This window comes from Mesocricetus auratus, unplaced genomic scaffold, assembly GCF_017639785.1.
Source record: "Mesocricetus auratus isolate SY011 unplaced genomic scaffold, BCM_Maur_2.0 Super-Scaffold_100015, whole genome shotgun sequence".
NCBI classification, from domain to species: domain Eukaryota; kingdom Metazoa; phylum Chordata; class Mammalia; order Rodentia; family Cricetidae; genus Mesocricetus; species Mesocricetus auratus.
In genome coordinates, this window is record NW_024429198.1 from 55,222,420 (window position 1) to 55,245,931 (window position 23,512).

Genomic DNA, 23,512 nt, shown 5'->3' on the forward strand with positions numbered 1-23,512 from the left:
AGTTCCACAGATCTAATATAAAGAATGGAAATCCAGGAATCCAGTTGCAGAGAGGGAGGAGTAATGAGCAACAGGGTCAAGACCAGGCTGCAGAAACCCATAGAAACATCTGACCTGAATATGGGAAGCTCATGGGCCCCAGACTGATACCTGGGAAACCAGCATAGAACCACCGACTCAGACCCCCTGAACTTGGGTGTCAGGAGACCTCAGCAATCTATGGGGCCTCTAGTAGTGGATCAGTATTTATCCCTAGTATAAGAGTGGATTTTGGGAAACTATTCCACATACAGGGATGCTCTCTCAGCCTAGACACACAGGGGAGGTCCTAGGCCCTGCTCCAAATGATATGTCAGACTTTGAAGATCCCCCATGGAAGGCCTCACCCTCCCTGGGGATTAGAAAGGGAATGGTGGGTTGGTTGGGGGAGGAGGGAGGGAGAGGGAACTAGGATTGATATGTAAAACAAGCTTGTTTCTAATTTAAATTAAAAATAATCATGAAAAAATAGTTAAAAAAAGAATCATGTAGGGGCTGGTGATATGGTAAATAGTTACGCACATTTGCTATAGAAGCTAAAATGATAGATGCATTGGCGTGTATCTGTAACCCAAGCATTCCTACAGGCAGGTGGGATGTGGAGACAGGAGATCCCCCAGAAGTTTCATAGTGCAGCTGGGGTTGAGTTTCCATAAATACTTGAACATCACAAGGAAATCTTAAGATCTGAGAACAGTTAACACTTAACTGCATAGGAGCAGGATGAAGTAAGCTCAGAATAAAGAAGTGAGTAATATGCTTATGGGGTGCTGTGAAGGCACAATCATTTGAGCTGAGGGAGTGGTAAAAACCACATAAAGGGAAGTGGACCAACCAGGGCTCTGAGGAACAGAAAAGGGAGTTGAGGCATTTGGCACTAGGAAATTGGATCACTCATTCTTTTTTATTTCTAAACCAAATGCCTTAGCTTTTCACAAAACCTAAGCTAGCTAAGTAACAATGTCTCAGGTCTTTTAAGAGTAAAGGTTGGCACAGTGCTAATACTTAGCTCCAAACAGTTCTTTTTGTCTTAAGGCAGAGTGAGTCATCCAAAATGAGACACCTTTGTTCTCTGGTTTTACACTTTGCTCTGTTTTCTGAACTACTTCTTCCTGTCTCCAGAATACCTGGTTTGTAGCTGCTTACACAGAGATTCAGGAAGGACTCTGGTCTTTAGTTACAGGACTGTGATTTACTATGGCAAATCATGATCTAGTAGCACTCTAGATTTCCAAGCCTCTTACTGGTGGTTACACCTAATGGTACTTCTTAAATACCCACCTTTGTTTTTCAGAGCAGTTTCTGTCCAGCTGTTAGTGCGAACGTTCAATGCACATTATTTTCTTTTAGCCAGTTGTTCATATTCAGATAGTGTTAACTGAAAGTGCCAGACGTGGTGGCTATGGGGTTATCAGACATTTAAACTTTCCTTCATTAACAGAAATTCATTTGTGCTTGCCCATTTGAAATGTAAACTGCATTGAAACATCTACCCACAGGCAATTCTTAGGTCTATTCTGGACCTTGATTGTTAATATAGAGTAACAGGTCAGTAAATCCCCCTAGAAGTGCTGTGTGGGACCCAGGCATCTTCCACATAGCCGACACTAAGGAGGAGGCACAAGAAAACTCCATATAGCCCTCATAGGAGCCTGTGTGTCCTGCATCTTTCACTGCGTGGACTTTAGAAATTTTTTCACCATATCTTTCCTTATGTCTAATTTTCACTAATAAATTATACTGGGGTGATACAACATATGCAAACTGATAAATGCTTTGCACCATATAAACAAGCTAAAACACAAAAATCACATATGATAAGTGTTAAGAGAAGCTTTTTCTTTGTGAGGAGCCGTTCCGCCCGCCTGGTCCTAGATCGGCATCAGTCCCAAATAAGCACACAGGAGGCTATATTAATTATGAAGCTGTTGGCCTTGCTTGTTTGTTACTGGCTAGCTCTGCTTTAAGTAATTACCCCATAATTGTTAATCTGAGTATGTTTCTTACCGGAGAATAGTTCCCGGCTTCCTACCCCATGCGGTTACATCTCGAACTCTCTTGTCTTTCTCTTTCCCAGAATCCTCCTCGACTCCTAGTCCCTCCTATCTAGGTTTTCTATAGGCTCAACAGTACTTTATTGACAAATAACAGGACTTCCCTAACAATAAGCTTATTAGATACAGAAAGAGCTTTTGACAAAATCCAACATCCTTTCATGGTAAAAGTACTGGAGAGACTAGGGATACAGGTGACATACCTCAACATAATAAAGGTGATTTGCAGCAAACCAACGTGAACAATCAACCTGAACAGAGAGAAACTCAAAGCATTTCCACTAAAATCAGGAACAAGATAAGGATGCCCACCTCTCCATACTTACTAAATGTAGAACTTGAAGTCATAACTAGAACAATAAGACAACTGAAGTACCTCAAGTGGATAGAAATAGGACAGGAAGAAGTCAGGATATCCTTATATATCTGTGTGTATACATTAATATATACATATATACATACACCCACACACTTTTTCTGACCTTCATTAAGTAAAGCTAGCTGTGTGCTTATTTCTTAGAAACTATCTAAAATATTTAAAGCTGTCTTTTTCTGTAGTTGTGACTGAATAAGTTGAGTCACTACTGTAGTTACATATCCTTTGATGAAGTCAGAATTCTCAGAATTGTTATAATAACTATACATTTATCTTACTCAGTCCTCTGTTTGGGGCAAATATATAGAATAAGATGGTTTACCTTCCTTAGTGTGTGAGTCTCAGAAGACAGTGTCACTCATTGCTGATTTCTCATCCATCCCTTTCATTTCTCCCCTTTCCTTGGGTTACACAGCACCAGTCTTAAGGATAGCATAAACCACAAAGATTATCAAGCCAAATCCCTTCTTTACAAATGACTCAGCTACTTAAGAGGGCCAAAGTAATTTGCTTAAAGCAACAGAACTCCAAAGCAACCATAGTGCAATTCTGGATCGGTGTCTTTTGACTTCAGCTTGAAGGTACTGTCAGTTGTTACAAGGTACTTACTTTTTAAAAACTCAAAATTCTGACTTTCAGGAAATGTAGTAATGATAAAAGAAGGTTTAGCCTTTTACTGCACCTGGTAGTTACTACAAAAAATGATTGGCTGGCCTATGGTGGTATTCCCAGGACCTGGTGTGGTGTTTGGTATCTAGTCCATTTTTCGGTCATTTACATGTCATTATGTGTCTTCTTTGTGCCCACATTCTTTTAAACCTCGTAATTAGTGACTTTAATGTCTTCTAGATTCAATATTCCTAAAGTGTGCTGCAGTCCTTTGGGAACTAGAATAAGTTATTAGAGCCTTACAGATGTGCGTGGCTGCTGTGTTCTGTCATTTTCTCTTCCGTTGATAGCCTACGGCCTCAGCTGCTGAGCTGTGAAGGAGCTCAAACCTCCAGGGTCCATTAGATTTAACTTGTTTACTGCATTGATATCTATATGTTAAATGACAAGAGAGTTCAGGTTATTGAATAATTTAAAATTCAGCTCTAATTGGTGTCATATGACCTGGAAAAGGCCATGGATGACGCCAGGAGCATGCTGTGAATTTCTTATAAATTATTCATAAATTAGATGATTCATTTTCCTGAGTGTCTTGCTAAATGCAGAAGTTTGGAAGTTATAACTGATGATATAACACCTGTAAGTATTTAGTTTATAATGCTGGAAGGTAATCTACCTTGATGATCTTCTAGAAAAATCTGCCAGTATAGGAGAGTTAATTGCACTGAGGAGAATGAACATTTATTTGGGATGAGACTTTGGCAAACCACACAGTGCAGCTGTTACATTAGGAATTTCCTGTCAGCTTGACAACTGGTCCATGTATAGTATTAAAATGGGACATGCCATTCTGTGCCTTATTCCACACTAATTCCAAAATACTCCAGGAGATAACAGTGACTTGCACCCCGCCCCCCCCCACACACACACAGGCACATGCATAGTACTACTGACCTTTTAAAAAGGGAGAGGGCATTTTGAAGTTCAGAATTGATAATTATCTTTTCATAAGTCAGTGAGGAGGAAAATTAGAATTGTTAACACTTGTCAAGATAGTAAAACTATGTATCATAAAAAAACAAATACATCACCCAGGCACACCTTTAATCCCAGCACTAGGGAGGAAGAGGCATGTGGATCTCTATGAGTTCGAGACCAGCCTGATCTACAAGAGCTAGTTCCAGGACAGCCTCCAAAGCCACAGAGAAACTCTGTCTCATCCCCCCCCCCCAAATACCTCAAGACCTATTGTTTTTTGTTTGTTTGTTTTTTGTTTTTTTCTTTTGGTTTTTCAAGACAGGGTTTCTCTGTAGCTTTGGAGGCTGTCCTGGAACTCACTTTGTAGACCAGGCTGGACTCGAACTCACAGAGATCCGCCTGCCTCTGCCTCCCGAGTGCTGGGATTAAAGGCATGCGCCACGGCTTCAAGACCTATTGTTAATACTGACTATTCTTGTGGACAAGGACTCATGAGCACACTGGAAGTAATCAGTTCCTAGGTATCCAAAAACAAGGTGATGACCACACCATTTGATGTCCCAAAGAGAATAGGGGAAATCTTATAGAGTCCCACCCTGAATGATGAGCTTTCAGGTAATTAGTGACTGCTAAGAGAGGAGAGTCAGTCTTCTCCATCACCCTAATAGGTTATATCATGCTAAGCAGTCAACCCTAAACACATACACATATGAACAACACTCAATAGATTTAGCAGATTGTAGTGTGTGAGTGTGTGTTTGTGTGTGTGTGTGTGTATGAATATGTGCGTGTGCATATATGTGTGTAACAAAAAATAAAAAAGAGGTATAATTTTGAGTGGGTGGAGAGTGGAAATGATGTAAATACAGTACTCATATATGAAATTCTCAAAATTTGTCTTAAAATGAAATTTTTGTTTATGTTCTACTTGTTTTATAATGGGGAGATTATCAACCACTATAGTGGTAATTCATGGAAATAGCTGTTTATATATGGATAATTCTTCAATGTAGTAATGTTGGGATTTTTTTAACATGTGAGAACTTGGGGATACCTTGTGTATACATGCTCTTGCATACATGTGTGTGAGGTACCATATCATACATATGATATAAATCTCTATATAAGGGAATCATACAAATGTATCTTAAAACTTGAGGAAATTTTTCAACTCCATTAGTTTCTTAAATTTCACTTATAGAAAATTCTTTATTCTACACCCTTTTTCTTTATTATTGTGTGAATATAGGTGTGTATGATCTTTGTTTGGTTTGAGTTTGGGTATGCCATGGCCGACGTGTGGAGGTCAGAAGACAACTTTGTAGAGCTTGTTTTCTCCTAACTTTACATAGCTTCTGAGGATCAAACTCAGATTGTCAGGTTTCTGCAGCAAGTCTCTCACCCACCAAGCCATCTTACCTGCCCTCATATACTTGATTTTAAAACGTTTTCTTTTCTATGAATTTTTCCATTTAGTCTGTGTCTACCCAGGTTAAAGAATCCCTTTCTCCAGGTCTGATATAAACTAACAGTGCCAGCATTTTTTTCTGTGCCGTGGATTCCGCGGTATGCTACACCAAGGATTTCATTGTCAGAAGCCACTCCTTCTGGTCAGTGGCATCCTTGGTATAGGAAAGTTCCTAAAGTACCCCATGGTGAACTCAACTATTTAATCAATGGTAATCATTTCCCCCTAATTTCTAATGCAGTTCTTTTTTCCAATATTATATATAGCACTTGGCATGCTTTCCTGCTAAATATCATTCTAATTTCTGATTGTCTCGTCCCATTTATTATCACAAAGAACATGTGGGAAGACCACTGCAAGGCACTTGGTTTAGGGTTTGTGATTGGTTGAGATTTTTTTTGTTTACTATTGGGACAGAGGCTTGCTGTGTAGCTCAGACTGACCTTGAATTCCAGATTATGGATACTCAGCCCCTTGAGTGTCGGTGCTGTGACTATAGTCCTGTACCACTACACTTTACTTCATTGTTTACTTTTCTTGTTGGAGTTTGAACATATCTTAGCATACAACATTTTTTTATTTTAACATTCCACATATAGTGTAAATACTTTACAATTGAGCTCCATCCTCAGCCCTGTTAGAATCCCATAATTGGAAGATGTAATCACCAAATTTAGTTGACAACAGCAGGCCAAATACAGCCAGCTACATGGTTTTATAAAACTGGTGAGCTAAGAATATTTTTCATATTATTATATAGTTACAGGATGACAGAAATATTTTAAGGAACAGAAAAAAGTCATGAAATTTAAGGTTTAGTGCCCATAAATAAGGTTATCTGGAACACAGCTGTACACATTCATTATTTTCTCTTGTTTTCGTGCCACGAAAACAGATGTGAGGTAGCAAAACCTAAATTACTTAATGTCTGACCTTTCACAGAATAAAGAAGTTCTTTAGATTACCACTATCTAGGTATAAAAATGAAAGAATTACAGCTATCTCCAACACTATGGAGTTCACTTAGCAAATGTAATATTGGGCAGTCGAAGCTAGATACAAAATAATATGTGTCATGTGACTTCATTTAGACTTAAATGTAAATCTGAATTCCACTTTTCAAGATAATTACCATCCAGGCATTTTCACATAATGGTGTACTGGTAATATAGTTTGTACATTTATCTATTGTTATTGCACTCTAAAGAATGGTTGAGGAAGATGGACCTAGAGTGATAAATAGATCAGTAGTTGGGATTACTGATAGTTCTAATGGATGTGGGTTTGATTCTCAGCACTCACACAACTCACAACCAAATGTTCAGGGGGACTGGACACTCTCTTCTGGCCTCTACAGGCACCAGGTATGCTTGGTACCCAGATATATATGCAGGGAAAATATCCATACAAATAAAAGAGATTAATTTTAAAGTACCTGTTGTAAAAGAAAAAGGCAATTCCCCACCCCACCCTCCAAAACACACCAGTTCTGTAGAAGTGTTCTCCAATGACAATACCTGGATGAAGCCTAGGACATGGGCTTTAAAAGAACAATTGTAAACTTGTTCAAAAGGATTCAAGGAGTTTTAAGAGGGCACACAAAAACAATTCAGTGAACTTAATGAGAATTTAAAAAGAATAAGCATTTGAATAATGTTCAATGAAATATAAACATAAGGTTGATGGAAATGGTGAAGAAAGTCCAGACTTTGAAAATGGAATTCAATAAAGAAATAGAAGCACTGAAGAAGTCTCAAGATGAAGATGTAATTGAAAAACCTAATAACCCAGTGAAATAACTCAATGGCTTTGTAAGTAGAAGGAATCAAACAGAATGGTTTACCAATGGGTTATCCAAAGATAAAGTGGAGGATCTAGATGAAATAAGCAAAGAATATGAAAAATGAAGGAAAATACAGGAAAGAAACAAGAAGGAAATGTGAGGTACCATGAAACATGCCAAACCTTTGAAACATAGAAATAGATGAAGGAAAAGAATCTCAGGTAGATGGCATAGACCAGATACTCAACAAACTCATAGGAGTAAACTTCCCTAGACTAAGAGGCATTGCACAATATCCACATGGTATATTGTAGTTAAAATAGTAAGTATACAGGACAAAGAGTTGTGAAAGCAACAGTAGAAAAAAATTCATTAAATATAGGGATGCTTCAACACCTGGAAGTCAATGTAATAAGCCATATAAATGTACTTAAATATAAAAACCACATGATTATCTCAACTGATACAGGAAAAGCCTTTGACAAAATCAAACATATCTTCCTGATAAAAATCTTAGAATAGAACTAGAAGACTTGCGTCTCAACATAAAAAGTACATATGAGACACCTCTACGTGGATTTCACAATGAAATCTTTAATGGAGAAGTACTTGAAGCAATCCCATTGAAGTCAGGAGTAAGACAGGGCTGTCCCAGGTAACCAGAGCAATAGGCAAGCAGAGGAAGTTAAAGGGCTGCAAGCATAAAACTTAGGTCCCCCCCCCCCACACACACACCTTGTGTCTAGGCTGAGAGAGTATCCCTCTATGTGGAATGGGCTCCCAAAGTTCATTCTTATACTAGGGATAAATACTGATTCATTACTAGAGGCCCCATAGATTTCCCAGACCTCCTTACTAACAGGGGGTCTAGGTTGGTCCTATGCTGGTTTCCCAGCTATCAATCTGCAGTCCATGAGCTCCCCCTTATTCAGGTCAGCTGTTTCTGGGGGTTTTTCCAGCCTGGTCTTGACCCCTTTGCTCATCACTCCTCCCTCTCTGCAAGTGAATTCCAGGAGTGCAGCTCAGTGTTTAGCTGTGGCTGTCTGCTCCTGCTTCCATCAGCTACTACATGAAGGCTCTAGTATTGCATATAAGGTAGTCATCAGTCTCATTATTGGGGAAGGGTATTTAAGCTCTCTACTATTACTTGGATTGTTAGTTGGTGTCATCCTTGTAGACCTCTGAACATTTCCCTAGTGCCAGATTTCTCTTTAAACCTATAATGGCTCCCTCTATTATTTCTTGTTCTCCTCTATTCTTCCCCTGACTCAATCTTCCTGCTACCTCCTGCCCTCCTCTCCCCTCCTCTTCTCCTCTTCTCTTTCTCCTAACTCCGTTTCCCCTCTCCCCATGCTCCCAATTTGCTCAGGAGATGCCTGGGCAGTCTATGGGGCCTCTGGCAGTGGAACCAGTATTTATCCCTAGTGCATGGACTTTGGGAGCCCATTCCCTATGGAGGAATAGTCTCTCAGCCTAGATACATGGAGGAGGGCCTAGGCCTTGCCCCGAGTGACGTGACAGACTTTGTGATCCCCTATAGGAGGCCTCATCCTCCCTGGGAAGTACATGAGAGGTGGAATGGGGGGCTAGTGGGAGACATGGGAGGACGGGAAGGCAAGGGAATAGGAATTAGTATGTAAAATAAGATTGTTTTTCATTTAAATAAAAATATTAAAAGATAGAAAACAATAAAAATGAAGTCATGCATTGAATACATAAAAACAAATTTCAAAAACTAAAAATATTTTAAAACATTTATATAAGAACTCCAGTAGCTTTTAAGAGCTCTAAATGAGTTCCCCCCATTGTCATAAAACAAACTATGTAGTGATTAAAAAAAACAATGTTGATTTACTGTAGTGTGAATCAATAACAATATAACTGATTAGCATTGAGCAGTGGTGTTAATCAGAAAGCATACAAGGGAACCTCTGAGTGATACAGGTGTTCTGTAACTTGACCAGGGAGATGTTACATCCATGTTAACAAGTGTGCAATCTCATTAAGCCATACCCCTAAACCGTGCATTTTTAAAAGAAAATTGCCTCTTTTAAAAATATTTTCTATGTTTGTGTTACTTATCTGAAAGTTTCCTCTTAAACCCATATGCAGGCTAGAGAGATGGTCCATGGGGTAAAGGTGCTGGCTACCAAGCCTGACAACCTTGGTTTGGTCCTCAGGACCTGGGTGGTTGAAGGAAAGAACCAACTCCCACAAGTTGTCCTCTGGCCTCTATGTGAGCATTATGATAGCTGTGCTTGTGCGTGTCCCTACAGGCACTAAATAAAAGTGCAATGCAGGGTTTTACATACAGATTTGCCACAGAAACAATTCAGAAGTTTTTGCTATTTTAAGCCTTCATTAAGTGAATTTGTGTTTGTTAATGCCACATGTAAGGGCATGGAGCAACTCTAAAAAGAAAAACACATCTGTTTCATTCAGGTCTATTGTTATTTGCATGGGTTCCAAAGCGTTAGATATCTTTAACTCCAGTAATAAAGCAGCTGAATTTTATATTTAGAACTTTTTAGGAAGTTTGATTTCTATTTATTTCTCTCTTTCTCCTGGTGACACATTAACTTAATCTTAGATCTCTCTCCTCTCTCTCTGTCTCTGTCTGTCTGTCTCTCTCTCTCTTTCTCTCTCTCTCAGACTGGCTTTGTGATTCTTCAGCTTTTCCCATCAAGTTCTAAGATTCTAATTTTCTTTCATTACTAGCCCATAACTCAGTTTGAATTTTTCCAACAATATGATGCATATTATTGAGAACATGCTTATTGAGAATGTAGTATGTGTAAGCACAAATGTTATAGAAGCAGGAGTGACGCTCTTTGAAGATGGAGGAGAAGGAGAGAGCACAAACCAAGGAACTTATATGGTCACTAGAAACTTAAAAAAAATGCAAGTAGATTCTGAAAAGAATAAGCCCTGTAAAATCTGGATTTGAGCCCAGTGAAATAGATTTCTAATTTCTGACCTCCACAATGTTCAGAGAAGACATTTGTATTATCATATACTGCAGATTTCGTAGTAACTCACTATAGTGGCCACAGGAAATGAACGTAGAAATTGTAATTTATTAGTTTACTGTGAAAGGGTATTTCTCTCAACAACCTTTAGCAAATAAGCTTATCTCAGTGTGCAAATAATTGCCCATGAAAAGTGAAAAATTACTTCAGTGGGTGTGTTATTAGCAAGCTATGTCATTAACATATTTGAACACTCTTTTGCCCTTCTATGGCGTCAGAATTTATTGAGTGTTAATAGATTCACTTTCACCAACTACTTATACTTTCCTTTGGAGTCCTAACCGTGGAAATATTCCATTCCATTCTGATAGTATCTGGCACTTAATGATACATCACACTTCAGTCAATTACATGTAAGTGACAGAAAGCTAGAGATGAATGTATAGGAACTAACAGGTAGTAGATGCTGTGGTGCTACCAGTCAGAGAGCCATTTCAGATGGGCAGATCCTGGGTTGAGAACAGATCTCAAAACTACTTGGTTGAGAGAACTGGACAACTTTGAAGTTGATGATGCTAGTGACAGTCAGCATCAGACTAAGCCAAGTCAAGGCACAGTTGGAAATGTGCAACTGACAATCTCCTAAGGAGTGGCCCATGATAATGCAAAGTTGATGTGTCATGGTTCGGGCTGAGGTCTTTCTCCTATGTTCAGATTTGTAGCTGTTTCATTCATTGGTTTTGTGTGTTCAGTAAGCTTAAAGGTGGTAATTTTTTAATAAGAATGATTAAGTCCCTCATCAGTATGCTTTATGATGCTAGACAGATGGTGATTATTTATGAACAAGATGCCAAGTCATTCTGTCTCAGTATTTGTATCCAGCATTGAGTAACTGGGGACAAAGCAGCTGTTCTAGACAGAATTGAATAACTCAGGACAAGGAATGGCCAAAAAGCTGCTGATCTAGACAACATGATTTAAGATTTTTTTATTTGTTTGGTTAATAGTACTGTTTAGTGCTACTAAAGACTTTCTGGACTTTCTTGAATACAGATTGGAAATGTCAGCAAAGTAAAAGAGTGTATGTAAATGGGCTTTAAGTAAAAGCCAGAGGGAAGAGGAAGATGTGAGTGGAAGCTATAAAGAATATTTCAAACATCTTTCTCATTTACATCTGCTTAGTGTTCTCTTGGCTTCTCTTTGAGTGAAGTCTGTGTTGGGGACTGTGGTTCCTCCAGAGGTATATATGATTTTTGCCTTTCAGCCTTTGTGCAAAGGTTACACTCTGACTTCCCAAAGAAATCTACACCTCTAGGAATGTCACTGCTTTGAAGAGCCCATCTTTGTAGTTATGTAATTGGGACTTGGTGACTCTCTTCTGTTATGCCTAATGTCTAAGTTGATGGGAATGTTTTGGCTATAGAAGATTGTGTCCTTGGAAGAATCTAAACCCCGTTGGACCCATTTTCAGTATTGTACTCTTCCCTATCAGTTTCATTTGATTAAGACTCTTCTGCATTAACTTTATTCATGTTTTGTTAAATCCTAAGTATCCAACTTCATGAACAAGCTGCTTCTCTGTACTGTACTTAGCATTTGCATGAAACTAAAATATTTCACCTTGGAAAGCTATTGTAGATACACCATGTTTCTGAAAGTCACTGAGAGGAAAATCTGCTTGCTTATAGTAAATCAAAGATGCTCAGAGCTCAACTAGAGCCCATTCAGTTTTTCTAAGACCAAGGTAGACAGACTCCACAATCTAGACCAGGAATTTTCAAAGCCTGATCCCAGATCAACATCAGCATCACCTGAAACCCTCTTAGAGATGCAGATGAGCTGACCATTCCAAGCAGAGTGGGAAGCTCTGTAGCTGAAACTAGCCTTTGATGCCTAATAAGTCCATCAGGTAATTCTCATACCTGCTCAAGTTTGAGAATGATTGATAGAGATGAAGTTTCACTCTCCCAGTAGAACAGGCTTACAACCAAAATGTGGGAGAATTTACTCTTCACCTGGAAGTTCAAATTTACAACTGCTTCCTTTCTGCCTGAGTTCTGTTAGACTGCAACCACTTGAATGGCTTAAGTGAAAAATCACTTATGTTTGTAGCTGAAATTAAATATTTTATATTTAAATAATTTCTTTTTATTAGAATTATGTATGTTGAAAGTAGTTGGTTTTATCAGTGTTCTCTAAAGATACTTATAAAAACTCATCTAGCAGTAGCTATTCAGAATAATGTGAAATGTTCTACATCATTTTGTTCTGTGTAATAGCCAACCAAAGAATATTTAAGGTGACTGCATGGATTTCTTGACTCAATATTCAAAGATAGACCTTTTTAGATATTAATATTTAATGAGTTTGCATCTTAAAGTTGATTTTATGTAACCTTAAGTACTTGCAACTCCTAAAATCACCAAAGATTTTCAAAAACAGCATGTAGTAATATTGGATCTTTCTTAATCTCCTATAGATTTGCTGAAATAAAGGTTGTTTGAAATGGATGTGGCTTTGCGGAACATTAGCAATGTGGATACTGTAATATTTAAGAAAAGGAAATAGTTTTGTTTTAGTGAACATATATCATTGATTTCTGAAAAAGAAAAACCAGTTGTTTTTCTGTGTTTCTTCTTAGATAACCAACAGGAAAATCACTCACCAGTCTTCGTTGATGGACCTGGATGGTTCCTACTTGAGTGTAGCCAAACCACAAACCTCCTGTCAGACCAAGGCAAGGCCTAAGTCAGCAACCCAGATCTCAGCTTCAGAGTCCCTAACGGCAATGAGGAATAATTCCTTGAAACCAGTAATACTTCATCATCACAAAGAGAGTTTAGAGAGGGTGTCATCAGAAACCAGAACAGGTGATTCTGAATCTCCAGGGAGGAAACCAACAGATGCGGCCCCAATAGAGAAAGTCCTTCCTTCAGAAGAGTTGAAGGTAAAGGAATGTCCACACCCTCCTCGCACTCCATCAAGTCAGTACTGTAGTCACAAATGCTCTGAAAGTGAAGATTGTGTTCCTGAGAACTACCAGCCTGTGACCATGGCTCCTCAGTGTTGTAAGACTCATCCGGGATCATGCAGTCATTGTGGGCTTGCTTGGGCGTCTCTCATTCATAGAGTGACACTGCAACCCAGTGACACTGATGTCAGAAAGCAACTCTCGGAAGATCGAAGGCAACAACTGATGCTTCAGAAAATGGAGCTAGAAATCGAAAAGGAGCGCCTCCAGCATCTTTTGGCCCAGCAAGAGACAAAGCTTCTCCTCAAACAGCAGCAGCTGCACCAGTCCCGGCTGGATTACAACTGGTGAGTCCTACCTCTTCTTTCAGCACTGTCTGTAGGTTGGAGAATCGAGTTTCAAACACTGCTTTTCATAAACCTCAGTTCACAGAGATTCTTCAGCATCTTGGCTTATTGGAGTACATACCAACTATGACAACAAGTAAACTCTTGTCTTCTATGGAAAATATTCATGCAAGTATGTACATAGGTGCTTGTGCCTATAAACGCACATGTGGAGGCCAGACGAGGACCTAAGTGTCTTCATCTGTCATTCTCTACCTTACTTCTTTAAGACAGAGTCTCTACTAAGTCAGAAGTTCAGTTTCAACTAAGCTGGAAGTCCACTGAGCTTCTGGGATCCACCTGTCTAAACCTAAGGCTAGGGTTACAAGCATATATAGCCATGCCCACAGAACGATCTCCCAAGTTCCGTTGGTAACTTTCATCAGACTTCAAACGCCGTATGCTTTGCTATTTGATGTCACTCTGGAGAGTTAGAGATCAAGTTAAATCCTTTTATTTAAAAGTATAAAATCAGATTATAAAGAAGTGTGATTAGTTGTCATCATCCTACATTCATGTCTTTCTGCCATCATAGAAAATAAATCATGAGACCCATTTAAATTTAATCCTTACTGATCCTGAACATAGCCTTATAACTAGTTCAAATGAACATACTCACATGTACACTTTCTTCTTTTTCTATTAAAAATTATTTTTCCCAAGTAATCTTTTTAAGTTTTTCATTGTGTATATTTCATAGCATATGGTAGTTTTTTGAATAAGGACATTTTTACCAAGTACATGTGTGTGTTGATCATACTTGCTCTGTACCTTCCTTTTTATTTTTATTTTTATTGTTTCTGGGGCCGTGTGCATGTTAGGCTAGTGTTCTGCCACTGAGATATAGCCTCACCCTCATTTTCTTCCCTTAATATTGCCTCCTTAGAACAGGGTTTCAAAAGTGGGATTGTTCTTTTGATGTTATGTACTATTTAGTATGGTTTTACATTCAGATGCATAAAGTTTACTGTTTAAGAAAAGACGTGGTAAATCAGATATTGGCACTTACATTCTTTAAAAAAACAAAAACAGACAAACAAACAAAATCAATGAATTGAAGATTTTCCAAGGGAAACGCTTCTGTCTCCTTGCTTGTTGCCTTCTTGTTCACCATTCCCCTCTGTAGACACTTATTAGGTACACTGATAATTCTAGCTTAGAAAAAAGACCTAAGAAATGAGACTTTTCAGAAAAATCTTGTATGTGCATACATTTTTAATTATACATATTCATATTTACTTTTAAACTTTATTTTGAAATAATTATAGTTCCTGCGTAGTTTTAAAAATACTACAGAGACGTTCCATATGACCTTCACCAGTGGCTACATGTACACAAGTAATCTGGTGAATGGGGAATTAGCATCAGGACAGTGTGTGTGATTCTCTGCTGCCGTTTTATTTAGTGTCTAGTTTGCTGACATCACCACCACAATAAAAACACAAAGCTGTTTAGTCACTACAAAGATTACAGTATTTAGGGGCTCTTGAACTTTTGGGGGTGTCACTTTTTGAGCCCCACCTGTGTTCTTCTCTTAAATATCATGGACAAAAATACAAGGTTTTTGTTATGGTCCCGAGATCTGATGCTGGGAGCTACCACTGCTTTTATTTGCTCTGTGTTTGTTTCTCTTGTGCTCTAGTCAAGTGTCTGTCTCTCCTTTTTAGTCTCTTAGTCTATCATTAACAATAATCTAGTTAGGTTTGTTTTCTTTCAATTTTTGCTGATTTTTTTTTTACTTATCCCAGCTGAGCATGTTTCCAAAGTACAGTTTCTGCCTGGTTTTTATTTTTCTTCTTGTTATTTTTAAAGATTTTCTGTCTTTTTCTTTCAAGGATACTCAGACTTGTTCTTTGAGGGATTTTTGTAATGCATGCTCTAATATTCATTCTCATTAGATATTTTTGCCATCTTTTTATTCTTGATATGATGGAGGTTTTCAGATTTTAGTTTGTAGCTTAAGTCACTGGGTGGTGGTTAAATCTTCCTCTGTAGGATACCTTCTCTAACACTGCTATGGCAGAAGGCTTGGCCTCCTCATGAGAGCACATAGAAAATAAGCCTGGCTTCCACTCAGTCTTTGCTGATAGGGACAGGGCAAGTGAGGCCACCATGTGCCTCTGCGGTTGGCTAGAATAGAGCAATGCAAGTGGTTTTGCTGTTTAAAGGCTTTCTACTTCTTTGACAAAATGGGGGAGGCTTTTTTCCTCCATGCTTTTGGGGTTTCTAGGTCAGCAGTATTCCAGTATTTTAAGTGTGCAGACAAAAACAGAGTCCTTGAAACACACATCCTTCCTCTGCACCCGGTCCACCAATGGCCCACCTTTCTGTCTTTGTTTGCTTTGAGGTCAGCAAGGAGGCTCATAGGTATCATAGCTGGGTAGGCTTGTTGGTTGCCTCCCTCCTTTGAAAACTTGCTGGCACTTTCTGGTACCATAGGTGCCATCAGGAAAGGGGCATTCATGTCAACTCCAGCTAAAGAGCCTCTAGACCCTATATCTGATATGCTTGGTGTTTTGAGCAATAGGAACTTACCTCTGGGGGCCACTCAAGGGAAACTGCAATGGGCTGTATACTTCTCGAATCTTTTAGACAGTCCTGACTAACAACTCAACCTTCCTTTTCTTAAACTCTAAAAATTTATGTCTTCTGGAAAACTCTACAGAAATTGTTTGTCTCCCTCATGGATTCATTCTCTCTATCCTAATTTTCTTTTTAAACTGACTACAATTATTTCCTGCATTCAGAATTACTGTCCTCAAATTATCAAGTGATTTAATCAATTCTCTTTCAGGGATGAGTATTACCCTAGGTAGTTGCTATCTGAAGTCTTAGAAAATCCTTAGTGTTTTATACTAGGGTATTTTCAAACTTATTGGTCAGGACTTGTAAAGTAAACATACACATTCACAGTACTGTCCATCTTCAGACTTGCTCTTGCTGGCTTCTGGTACTTTAGACATCCATTAAAGGTCTTTGGGTTCCATGAGTTTTGGCCATCACAATTCTGCCATTTCATTTGTTGTTTGTAGCTCTGACTATAAAATAAAATTCTTCTCGGTCAAGACATTGGAAGCTTCAAGTGAGGTGCCCACATAAAGAGTCAATTAAGATAACGGGATGGAGGCTTTTGAGACAAATTCTGCCTCTGTGGTCCAAGCTAGCTGTTTTCTCCTGCCTGCTCCCAAGTGCTGAGGTTACAGTTTTCACCACACCTGGCTGGAGACAATTTTACTAGAGGAGGTTCTCGTTTCTTGCTTTTCTACCATGGAAATCATCTGATCACCCATGAGTAGCTGTGGCAGATCAGAAGTTAAGATCTTGATTTATCTGTTTAATCAGTATCATAGTAGTCAGCCTACTCTCTGGCCTACTGTTTAGATTCATGCAATTTTATCTCTTAAGAGATATCTGAAAGTGTGCCCAATAGTGTCATGAACCAAAAATATCTGTGATGAATGAACCCTCCTAATGCAGTGCCTTTATTTTACCACTTCTGAATTTTAAAAACTGGTAAGAAAATTTCTAGATTAGAATAGCACCTATCATCCTAGTTTGCAAAGCTTTCTATAATTTGTAGTCATCTCTGTACCCATTTGCCCCATTTTTCCTAAGAAATGTTTTTTTTTCTGAAAATTTGTCTTGTTGCAACTCTTTTCATATACTATTCATGGTTCTTTCTCAAGCCATACCTTCTCCTCTGGTTTAAATGTTTGCTTTTCTTTTAAAATTATCTACACCTTTGTTGATTTTAGGTTTGGGTTCTTTCTCGCTAGCACTTTAAGTTGGGGGATATGTACAAAAGAGCACCATAGTGTATTTTGTATAGTATAGTCTACAATTCAGTTCAATTTTCACTGTTTTAGAAAAGGATTATTTCTGCCCAAAACTACGTGGGAGGAATGCCTAGATGAATAAAACCTGATCTCTTTGAGTGTTGTACAGTTTCATACACTAATTTATACATAATATGAACTATTGTAAATCTTTACTGAATTTGTAGTTTAAGTGGACAGGTAACTCACTTCAGTTACAATAACAAATTAATTCTGGCTATGCCTATGCCATTATTTATGATATGTAGGATATCCAAGAAATGTATTGGAAAGACAATTTATAGTTGAATATCAAATGAGTAGCATAGAATTAAAGTTGTTCAGAGTTTGGGGATGAGACTTTCTCATTGAAATGAATTTGCAAAGATATTGACACTTACCTAAATTCTGATTTGTTATTAATTATGACACCTTGAGATTACATAGTCAGTGCTTTCAGAAAGTCTTGCTCAAAGAAGATTTATCGAGAATACAGTTGATTTGGTGCCAAGAACCATCGTGAATTCCTTTGGGAGTAAATGAGTAGAATCAAGCTATTTATAATATTTGTCTTTGTCTCTGACATCTATAACATATATACTGTATACCTAGCTATGAAAAATGTACCACCTTCACCACTTAAAAACATATTACCTTGGCCAGGTGTTGGTGGTGCACGCCTTTAATCCCAGCACTCAGGAGGCGGAGGCAGGTGGATCTCTATGAGTTCAAGGCCAGCCTGGTCTACAAAGCTACACAGAGAAACCCTGACTCGGAAATCCAAAAAAATAAAACAACCAACAAACAAAAAACATATCATATCACCTTGGGTAAATTTTATGCCTAGGCCTGCCCCACTTTCCTCTGTAAATACATAATAAAGTAATTACTTCCAGGTCATCTGTGTGGATCAGTACAGTAACATAAGAAACATTCCATAAGTGGTTGCTACTATTGCCATCAACATCTCTTGCTGCAGAAGCTATTATGACTGCTGTTATTACTATTCTTCTTACTCTTTTCTCATAATTGCCTGATTTTAACATTTTTACCCCTGCATTTACTAATGCCTTGCATGTCACTACAAATTAATAATACTGTAAATTCCATCTCTTTGTATATCACCATGTGTAGTTACAACTAAAACTTGTCTTTTGATGGTGATGAATACTATGCTCATGGTTCTTGTACAAAACACTTCATGGTTTTTAGTTAATAGTTTTTCTTTGTTTTCTTGTTTAGTTGGTTGATTTGGTTTTTTGACACAGGGTCTCTCTGACTCTTCCTGGAACTCGTTTTGTAGACCAGGCTGGCCTCAAAATTTCAGAGATCTGCCTGCTTCTGCCTCCCACATGCTGGTATTAAAGGTGGGCGTCACCACCTCCCAGAATGTATTTCGTAGTTAAAGAATATATTTGTACATATTACCAGAAAACATTTTCTGAAAACTGAAAGAACGGCCTTCCCTTCTCAGTACATGTGAGTGTGGTCTTCATCCCAGTAGATACCTTGCCTTCTGTCTTAGGTTTCCTGTTGTTGTGATAAAATACCATGAACAAAAGCAAGTTGGGAGGAAAGGGTTTAGTTCATGTTACATTTCCAGGTAATTGTCCATCACTGAGGGAAGTCAGGGCAAGAATTAAGCCAGGCAGGAGCCACAGCAGAAGCCATGGAGGAACTCTGTGGGCTCACTTTCTCCCTTGGTTTGCTCAGCCTTCTTACAGCACCAAGGACCACCAGGCTGAGGGGAAGTGGCCATAGTAAGCTGAACCCGTTCATGTCAGTCATTAGTCAAGAAAGTGCCCACAGGCCAATCTGGTTGGGGGCATTCTCAAGGAGGTTCCCTTTTCCCAAATGGATGACAAAAGAAATTAACCAGGACACCTCATTCTATTTTTGTCTGTGGCCTAAAGAAAATATGTTATCACTGTTCTCCCAGCCTTTTGAAGTGTCAACATGAGAAGTTGAATGCCTCCTAAATTTGTTTTATAGAGTCAATAATACTTGAGAATTACAAGAGATTATATTTAGACCTGGCTAACTTAGATGGCTTCTATTTAAAGTGTTTCCTCAAAAGGCTTGTATGTTGGAGGCTGGGTCACAGTGCAATGTTCAGAGATGGAACTTAAGGGAAATGATTGGCTCATAAAGGCACTGGTCTAATCAAGTTATTGAGCCAATGAAATAACCTACTAACCCATCAATGAGTTGATCTTTTGCATTAAAGCTATTGATAATTCATAATTTGTGGCATTGTTGTGACTTGGTAAAATCTACAAGGCAGGCCTGCTTGGAGGGATAGCTCACCAGCGTGTGCCTTTGATGGGCGTTTCCTGTCTTGCTCTGCTTCTGGGCTGGCATGAGGTGAGCAGCTTTCCTCTGCTGTGCTCTTCTCCCTCACCTCAGGCCCACAACAACAGAGCCAACCTACCGTAAGCTAAAACCTCAGAAACCATGAGTCCAATAAATCCTTAGTTTACTTAAGCATGCTGTAACAGCAGTGAAAATTGTGATGGCTACTGTTTGTTGAGTTGGCCAGATCTAGAATCACATAAAACAAGCCTCCAGGCATGGCTGTGAAGGATTGAGGTAAGAAGACCTAACTCTACATGTAGGTATTGATTGTCTGAGCTCAGGTCCTAGATTGCATAAGAAGGGGAAGACTAGCTGAAGTCTCGCATCATCCCTTCTGCTTCCTGAGGAGAAGTGCAATGTGACCAGCTGCCTCAAGCTGCTGCTTCCAGGTCCTTCTCATTGTAATGGACTACACCACCAAACTGGGAGCCAGAACAAACCTCATCTCCCTCGGGATTTTTTTTGTCTAATGTTTTATCACTGCAACTGCAACAGAAACTAACACAATGAGCAAAACCCTCAGCAATGAATAGATGGAAGCTTTTTCACATTTTAGAATTGAGACATAAAGTGCTTCGAAAACATTTACAGTTCTGAGTTTTTAAATTACGTTCTAACCATCTCAATTTTCCCACATGCTTCTCTAAAGAAAATCTAAAGTCCTATAAAATGATGGGCTTACTTAATTTGTCTTTAGGAAGTGTGGGGAGGGGGAGAAGAGAAGAGAAAGAGAGACGAGAGACTGTGTGAGACTCTGTGTGTGTGTGTGTGTGTGTGTGTGTGTGTGTGTGTGTGTAGCCTATTGGTGCTTTGGGATTAAAAATTCTTAAATTTATTTTTACAGGTTAAGGACTCAAGCTATATTTAAGTCTCGAGAACTGGTAGCAGATAAAGAATTTAGTAAACCCCAAGAACTCGATCTTGATGTGAATGGTAGTGACTCTGGACCAAGGTAAACCTGAAGGTGGGGGAAGGTAAAATACTAAGGATATGCATGCTTAGAATGTGTTTGATAATTGTTTATAGCTTTGTGTTCATCATTAGCTTTTTTTCTTTTTCTTTCCTTTTTTTTCCATTAATAATGGTAGTATTTTTGAGGCAAGGTCTCAACTCGCTCAGCCTGCCCTTGAACTCATTATATGACCAAGATCATCCTTAAACTTATGGTCTTCCTACTCTTCCACCAAGACACACAGGTCATGTGTATGAGCTACATGCCTGGTTCTTATTACTATTTTGGATCACTTAAAACTACATAAATATATTTTCATTATACAATTTTGAAAAAATTGACAAAAATAAAAATCATTCACAATCCTACCTTCAGAAACAATCTTTAAGCCACTTTTTACTTTTAATTCATAATTGTTGTGTTCTGTATTAAGTAATAAGGATTATATACACATTCTTTTCTGATATCATTTAATACTTTGTAAAACTGTGTTAGTTTAGTCAGCAGGTATTTATTGTGTGGCTACTGTATGCCCGATATGTCTTATTTACCATATATTTACTGCCATTTTAAAATTGATTACTGAATTTTTTGTGATTCATTTTCTGTGAAAACTATTTGGACCTTGTATTTCTGTGAATTACCCTAAACATTAGTGGTAGTGTACATTAGTTAGCCTTTGACACATCTATTTTGTACTGAGTAAACAGTGTACTCCTTGAGTGTGTCTGTCATTCTGTTCGTGTGGTCTCCTCCTGGAACTTGAGTTGAATAAATCAGACACTGAGTGTCTTAGAACCACCTCCCATTGCCTCTTTTCCCCCCTTCCTCCTTTTACGATTCACCTTTATCTTTCTCTCTAGTTCCTAAGAAACTTTCTGAATTTTATCTATCAGTGCTTCTGTTGTATTTTATTTTTGCTGTAATTTTTAATGTCAAAGAGCCACTATTCTTCAAATGTGCCTTTAAAAAATATTCACCCTTTCCGGTTTTATATGTGTCATATTTCTCATAACTCTGAAGGTATTTATAGTGGGTTTTGAAGCTGCTTCTGTTCCTGATACATTATTCTGTTTTCAACAAGTTCAAGTTTGTCTTGTCTACAGATGTCTAGTAAACCACTATTATTTCTAAGCAAAAGCAGTAAACAGCTATTAAAAGCTTTTGATCTGTGTCAACAAAGTTTGTCAAACCCTGGGTTCCCTATGGATTAGATAGAAGCCATGGGGACTCCTCCGTTTCTGCCCTTAGGCCTTTTCTCTTGGGTAGTCAGTTCTCCTAAGGATAAACTGTTTGACTTGCTGGGAAAATTGGATGGGAGCATTTTATGAGCTAGGCTGCTGTTAGTCAGATTTCCATTGCTATGACAAAATGCATAAAAGCTCTAATGGGTAAAAGGGCCATTTTTTATTTCAGAGATTTCAGTCTGTGGCAAGTTGACCTATTGTTTCTGGGTCTGCATTGAGGTAGAATATCGTGATAGAGAACACTTGGAAGAACAAAGTTGTTCACATCATGGTAGCCAGGAAGCAGAGAGAGAGTTTAGATCAGTGTTTCAGTATCCCATTCAGGAGTGTACCCCCAGTGTTGTGCTGTAGGACGATCACCTAAAGCTCCCACCAGCCACCACGTAACCCTCTGACATTTAAGATGTAGACTGTAGCAGCTGACAGTGTGAGGAGCTCTGGGAAGGGTGAAGAGGCCCTTGCTACGTGCTTTCTCCTAATACCCCTTTGAACTGTTCGCCTTTCTGACCCCAGCTGTTTTCAGACCCCACATCTAGAGTCATTCTTGTGTATTCATGTGCATGGGGGCATGCCTGTTAGTGCATGCAGAGGCCAGAGGACACCATCTGCCTTGTTAGTGTAACACTGTTCCTGACTCTGAGAATGGCATGCAGTGCATTTTAATCATGCCCACCTCCGTTTCTCCCCTAACTCCTTCCACATCCTGCTCCCACTGCCCTTGATTTTTGAGATAGCATCTAGAACTTGACAAATAGGCTGGCCAGTGAGCCCACCCATCTCCACTTCCCCAGTGCTGGAATTCCAAGCATGTGGCACCTATCTGAGGATTGCCTTTCATCTGTTTATTGTTTGTGTGTTTGTTTATGCTCTTGCATTTTATGTAGGTGCTAAAGATCAAGGGTTACCCACTGACCATCTATCTCCCCAGCCAGCAGTCACTTTTTCCTCCTTTCTAGATGTAAACTGCCAGTCTTCGCCACTAGATGGAGACAGAGAGACAAGGGCAGCTTGGTGTTTTTAAGGCTCTGGCCACTTCCAGCAAGCTGATGCAGGAGGGGGGGTGTTTGTTTGTAATTTACTTTCAGTGTGTCTGCCTGCACTAAGGCTTTTAGGAATTCTCTGGCGAGGTTCAATCCTTTTCCTTCAGACTCATAGCAGTTTTTTTTTTTTTTCTAATTGAATTTAACTGCTTTTCAGACTTCTGAACTTTGTGCCATCTTTTACCTATTGTCACATTTCTACAGCTTGACAGGCTTCTATCCTTCTCATTTTTTCAGAGAGGCTTCAGAAAGGGACAGAGTTATGTTTTCAATCAGGCCAGTAAATTGGCTTTCTAGTATTGATTTGAATAATTAAGCAACACTTGGAGGTTTAATAAGCAGAAAGATAGAATCCTAGGTAATTAGAAATTTCCCAATATTCAAATATAATGAACATTTGTCTATATCCATTAGCACTTTGTATTTCTTCTTCTTGGATTTTTTGTTCTCTGATAGTTTTTGTAGGGACA

The 23,512-nt window shown here is 38.7% G+C and overlaps 1 protein-coding gene across 5 annotated transcripts in view; it reads left to right on the forward strand.

The window, feature by feature from the left end:
- The window catches only part of Kiaa1328 (KIAA1328 ortholog), a 242,993-nt gene that overhangs the window by 132,668 nt on the left and 86,813 nt on the right, over window positions 1–23,512 (forward strand). For 4 of the 5 annotated variants that reach the window (XM_013122841.3, XM_040757961.1, XM_040757962.1 and 1 more), the window contains 2 exons: window positions 12,918–13,594; window positions 20,648–20,755. In XM_013122841.3, coding sequence (XP_012978295.1) covers window positions 12,918–13,594; window positions 20,648–20,755 — 785 coding nt within the window. Of the gene's footprint in view, window positions 1–2,978; window positions 3,051–12,917; window positions 13,595–20,647; window positions 20,756–23,512 lie in introns of those variants that run through there. The other variant, XM_040757965.1, reaches the window with a different exon arrangement.